Source organism: Abrus precatorius, unplaced genomic scaffold, assembly GCF_003935025.1.
Source record: "Abrus precatorius isolate BTA unplaced genomic scaffold, Abrus_2018 Scaffold6, whole genome shotgun sequence".
Taxonomy (NCBI): domain Eukaryota; kingdom Viridiplantae; phylum Streptophyta; class Magnoliopsida; order Fabales; family Fabaceae; genus Abrus; species Abrus precatorius.
In genome coordinates this window covers 13309028-13315588 of record NW_020874406.1, presented here as the reverse complement: position 1 = coordinate 13315588, position 6561 = coordinate 13309028, and the positions used below count along the sequence as shown (strand labels likewise).

Below are 6561 nucleotides of genomic sequence, written 5' to 3'. Positions count from 1 at the left end.
TAATTCTTTTAAAGAAATTAATAATAGCTATTTTTAGTATTATATAATTTTTAATTTTTGTATATCTAAATTTTTATACTTGCACCAATTGTTATTATTGAAAATTTTTGAATTTATAAAAAAATACCATATTGTTATTAAAATTGTTATTTTCAAATTCTCAAGTGTTGTACATAATTAAGTTGCTTAAAATGGTATATTGTTCTATTGCTTTCTAATCTTCTAATATCATATATTATTTAAAATAATAATAGGGTGGTTTGTTTTTTCAACTAATAATTAATAACAATTAATATAATTGTTAGATGCTGTTACAATTGAAAGTTTAAATTTTAAAAAAAGTGTAACAGTGTTAGAGTATGTTTACTTTTTGTTTTAAAAACATTTTTTATTTTTAAAAATAAAATCTAATACAAATATATAGTAGAATTTATTTTTAAAAAATAAAAAATTATTTTTAAAACAAAAATCAACCATACTCTTATATTTTTGAGTAATTGAATTCATATATTTTCGTAAACAAATACATAAATGATTTTGCATCAAGTTATTTTAACTTTATTAAAAATTATGAGCTTAAATTATAAGAATATAATTACATCAAATATAAAAAAATTAATACGTGTGGAGTAAAAAAAAAAATATTATGGTTCCAAAATTAAAGAAAAAAAGTGCGTCAATAACCTGTTTTTAGCAAACTTTGTGAGTCGTTATCTTTTTTTTTTTTTTAACTTAAAGTCTTATACAAAAATTTTAAAAATAATTAATAATTTCAAATTTATAAAAAAATTTACTTAATCTTTTATTTATTTATTATCTTTAATCAAATAAATATTAATTATTAAATCTAAAATTATATTCAAAAACTAATTATTTATTAATAACAAAGTAAATTTGTTAAAATATAAAAAATCTCTTCAAATATTTAAAAAATTTAAAATGAAAAATTTTAATGAAAAGTTACACTAAAATACATTGAAAATATGAAAGTGTTTTTTTATTTTTTTAATAAAAAATACCTTTAATTCCTTAACTAATATCTTAAAGTCATCAGCTAAAATTTTTAAAATTATTTAACGAACAAAGAGGACAATATTATATATATAACAAAAAATTCATGAAGATGCACATTTTTTTCAATTCTTAAACCTTTTGTCCATGTTCTCATATTGCATTTTTAAACCCATACTTTAGAGATCTCTCTCTATTTTTTCCTACAAAATAAATCAACAAATTAAGTAAAAGTAATGCGAACTTTGATTACACGTCACACGATATAAAACAGAAGAACATCGACATGATGAAAAAGTAATGATAACTATATGAAAAAGAAATACAAGTTCAAGTTAGAAAGTTTAACCCTAGTATGCTTATAATACCGAAATTCAAAGTTATCATTTATGAGTACTTAAAAAAAAAAACTAATTTTAAAAGAGTTACTTATCAATAACTTTTTTAATATATTTAAAAGTTGAGTTTTAGAGATAAAAAAATAAACATTTAACTTTTAAATTTAAAGATACATATAACATTTATAAAAATAAAATAAAATATGAACACATTAAAATTATATTAATATATTATTTTATAATTTTATTTAAAAATATAAAGTACAGAATATTAATTATAATTTTTTAAAAAATATATGATCTCTCTTTCCTTTATTTTAAAAATTTAACTCTTAAATATACTTTAATTCAAACAACTAAAGTAAATATTACAAGAAATTTGAGCCTAATTTAGTTTAAAAAATAATTAATAAGAGAAAAAAACTTTATTAATATTTTGATCATATTCTTAACTGATAACACCTTAACACACATTTCTCACATCTAAAACTTGACATCTGGGACGTAGAATTTGTGGGACTAAATATTTTTGAGCCACCTAATATTTAAATTAAATAAAATTTAATATTATATTAAAAGAATTAAAATAACTGTTTTTAAAAGTTAATTAATAAAAAAAGTTAAACACTTATAAATAATATTTTAGCTATATATTTTTTATCAATATAATATATCTTAACAAAATTTATACTAAAACATGAAATAATTCATTAAATGCCACTGAAAAAAACAAATGAAAAGATGGCCTAATTGAGAAGAACCATCTTGTGCTTTTCTTTCTTACTTCTGTTTCAATTGAACACTGTCTTCTTAGTTTTGTCATGAACAGGCCACGATCACACAATTGACTTCATTATCCAAGAATGGAAAGGATACATCGTACATGTTTAGCACCTTGCTATGCATCTGTCGTGAATGCAACGCATTACAAAACACCAATAGCTACTTGCAGAAGTTGACTTTTGACTATCTTCCTCCCTCTCTCCAAAAGGCAGTGACAGACTAGCAAGCAAGTGCAAACCCTTCATGGGTTTTGTTATTGCTATATAGAATGAGGCAACTGAGCCTTCATTTAAAACAATGATTTCAGCGTTGATTATACCGCATTGCCCACGTTCTATGAGTTGTTTGGATTTTTTTATGGAGAAATTTTATTTGTACATGTACAATTTTTAAGCAAAATTTTATATAAAATAGACAATATGATAGTAGTGCAAATTGTGTGGGCTTTTCTCAACTGGCTGGTTAAGTGAATTTCAATTTAGGCGTCGTTGTAGCTAGTTTATGAGGAGACAAAAGGTCTAGTTCAAACCAGGCGAAATACATGCTTTTTAGCTAGCTATGATGTGAACGGATATACTAAAATGTACGGATGAAGATTGTGACTAGTTTGTGCTGCTAATTGGGTGGTTCAGAGTCGGAAAGTAGGTCACCATTGTTTGTCTCCCACTCAAGCTACCTAGGTCAAAAAAGTCTCTTTTGTTTTCGCTGATTCACCATGTTCATTCATTCAAAGATATTTTCCTTTTTTCTTGCCGGGAATTTAGCTTATTTATTAACCAGTGTTTAGTGATATCAATTATGAATTATTTAATATATTTTGTTGAATATTTCTCACTGTTTAAAATATTAAATCACTTATATCTCCTTGACAACTTTGACTAACATTTGCCTTTAATTTAGCTTGTTCTTTCCTTTTGTGAGGCCATATACCTCTACAGCAGTGTGTAAAATAATCAAGAAAATCGTAATAGTAATTAAAAACGATGAGCAAACTCGAGGAATGACTATAATTGTCATAATTAAAAATTAATTGAATAAATAAATTATAAGGTCTCATTTGGTTATGTTTTTTAAAATAAAAACATTATTCACTTAAAATATATATTTTAAAAACATATAATAATTATGTAAATTTTTTCATAAAAAACATTAAAAATATTGTAGTACTTTTTTCAAAAAAGTTGTCAGAAATACTGTTTTTCATCCAAAGGTTTTAAACAAAAGTTATGTTATAGAAATGTTTTTGTCAAGCTTAAACAAAATATACTGTTACTCTTTCATTACTGTCGGGCGGTTTGTTAGTTAATGGGGTAGGTACATAAGAAATGGTTTTTTGTTGTTGTTACAATACAAGTTAAAGGTCCTACCGAGATATATACATAACCAATGCTTAGAAATAAGTTTAATTAAGTATTTTTATCTTATAAATTTAATAAAAATTTTCTTAAAATAAAAAAATTGAAAAATTTATTAGAATAAATAAAAAGAAAAGCTATAAAAATAATATATTATTTTCGATGAAAACTTAGAAGTATGAGATGAGAAGTGGTGTACATACAATGGAAGATGTGAACTCAAGTGCTGACGACGTTAATAATCTAAGCAAACATTGACCATATTGTTTCTTGTGTGTGGCCAAATTTATAATGACCAAAATATGAAGGTTGTGCGCGTTTCTCGGCTGGGTGATGGGATTAAGTAATGGCTGTTTCACGCTAAAGAGGAATGCTATAAAAGTATAAAAGAAGGAATGAAAAATATTTAATTATAAATAAAAAATATAATTTTTGTAATTTTTATAATACATTTTCCCCATAACGAGGCTCTTGCTAAATATATATGCTGCTGGCAACTTTTGAACGTGACTTGGAAGTTGGATCCTATTCGTCGTAGTCATTAATTACGAAGGCGGTGACCTCAGAACCCGAAGACAAATATTTGTTTCTGGAACCAATCTTAAACCGGTCTCTATTGGACCATTTTCCTTCTGGATTGTTCCTATTTCTATGGTCTTACATCCTCCACTCCTTGCCGTTGGACATTTGTATTGTCCTTTATTTTAAATTTTTTTAATTTAATAAGGATATTTCTGAAATCGCCAAGTCTGTTAAAAAGCAATTTAAAAATCAAAATCAGATATCCCAAAGCTAGACAGAAATCAATTGTCAGTGATTAGAGAAAACAAAATTGTAAAGAGGAGTCGCATTGGTTACCTAATATAAATATTAAGAGAGAGAAGAAGTGATATTTGAATATATTATTGATATTTTGTGTGACTGGCCAATCACCACCCTGGGCTTGTCTCCAAGGCTGCAATTGCAATTAGAATAAAAGTCAGAAAAGGGAAAGGCAAGCAGGAACAGAACCCGCACTAAAATCCAAAACCGGCAACAGAAAGAAATGAAAAAGTTGGGTGTTACTTAGTCCTTTCCTTTGTTTGGTATTGGCATATGATGTAAGAGCCTTAGAGGAAGTAATTGTGACGAAGAAAGCACCGAGAAAATGAGGTGTGAGTGTAACAACGTCGTTAGTCCTCTCCCATAAAAACACACTGATATCGTAATGCAATACGTTGGATTAGCGAGCGAGAGACGAAATGTCAACGCTCTTTGTCCCTACCCTTTTCACATAAATAAAACCCACTCCCCCTATTCCCCCAATTCCCCTTGCACACAACTCAAACACAAACACGCACAAAAAATGAAACTAGTTTGGTCACCAGAGAGAGCATCCAAAGCATACATCGACACAGTTCAATCGGTAATTGTTAATTAAGTCACCTTTCTTAATTGTTATCTCATCATTCATGTTGTTCCACTTCTAACCTTGACTTCGGTATGTGCAGTGTCAGCTTTTCCGCGAATCGGGTGTGGCAGAGCTTGTTTCCGCCATGGCTGCGGGGTGGAACGCGCAGCTCGTAGTGGAGACATGGTCGCAGGGTGGAGTTATTCCAACAAGCGTGGGATTAGCCGTAGCGAGCCACCATACGGGTGGAAGACACGTGTGCATAGTCCCAGATGATAGGTCAAGGAGGGAATACACAGAAAGAATGGGTGAAGCAGGTGTGTCGGCGGAAATAGTGGTGGGGGAAGCAGAAGATGTGATGGATGGTTTGGTTGGCATAGATTTCATGGTGGTGGATGGTCGAAGAAAGGACTTTGCCAGAGCGTTGAGGCTTGCCAAGTTGAGTAGTGAGGGTGCTGTGCTGCTCTGTAAGAACGCAAATTCAAACTCAAGTTTTATATGGAGGAGCGTGTTGGCACAAGGATCTCGGCGTCTTGTTCGTTCGGTGTTTCTTCCGGTGGGGAAGGGGCTTGAGATGGCACACTTGTCTGCTACAGTGGGTAATGCTAATAGCTCCGTTTCAGGACACAACAAATGGATTAAGCATGTTGATCAACGATCAGGGGACGTGCACTTTATTCGAAGGTGAATTGATTCTGCATACGTCTCAACTTGGCCATTTAATTTTGTAAATACAGTGTGAATTTAAGGATCAAATCAACATTTACTCCGTGAGAAGGAGCCTGACCCGTTATTGTTTATCTAGCTTCTTTCTCTCTAGCCTGTAACATGTTGGCTTATTTATTATTTGTTTATTTATTTTTTAGAAAGAGATAAGAAGAAAAAGAGAAACATTTGTTGCTATTCTTCATGTCTTTTCCGTATTTGGAATGGTTTTGTAACTTCAAAGGTTCACCCGTTAACATTCAATGACTAAGGTATCTTGTTTTCTTTCTATTTGGAAAAATCTTATCCTTCCAGCAGCCTGGCTGTTGAGTTCTGGTTAGTCGAATGAATCTAAAATTGAGACTGGGCATAAGTCATCATGAAATGGACAATAGAGTGTTTGATAAATTAATCTCAAGGAGCCAATGATGGCGAGCATTCAAAAATCAAAGATTTCAAGATTATGCTGAACTGCAGTCCCTTTCAAATGTATATTTAATAGGCATTAAGTATGTTCTCAACAAAACATTAATGTAATGACATGTTGTAAAATTTAAAATTAAGTTGTGTAATTTGAAGCACTAAAGTCAACATGTGCTTCCTTCTGATTGATAAAAAAAAAGTAAAGATTTATTATATTTTCATACCTACCTATGAAATTCAGAGTCAACAATTACTAGCCCGGGACCTCAATCAAATTTCCCTTATTAGATCAAGTGCTTATCCCCAAAGCCAATAATTATCACTTAAAACAACGAAGTATTACACTGAATCAGTGGTTGAACTTATAAGTAACCATTAATTTAATCCCAAATATCGTGAACCAACAAATTTTGTCATTCACTTTCATGATTGTCAATCAATTTAATATATGAAACAGGCACTACAATTTAATTTGGTATAAAAAATTATAAAATTAATTTAATCCCTGGATGATAACTATTCCTGTTGTTTAAAAATTGTCAACTTTAACTTCTAA

At 29.4% G+C, this 6561-nt stretch overlaps 1 protein-coding gene across 1 annotated transcript; it reads left to right on the top strand.

The window, feature by feature from the left end:
* Nucleotides 1-4777: 4777 nt before the first annotated feature.
* LOC113869771 lies at nucleotides 4778-6234 on the top strand. Its single transcript, XM_027506241.1, has 2 exons — nucleotides 4778-4892; nucleotides 4978-6234. Exons 1-2 carry the CDS (start codon nucleotides 4833-4835, stop codon nucleotides 5563-5565), a joined length of 648 nt encoding a protein of 215 aa, XP_027362042.1. The 5' UTR covers nucleotides 4778-4832; the 3' UTR covers nucleotides 5566-6234.
* Nucleotides 6235-6561: the final 327 nt, after the last annotated feature.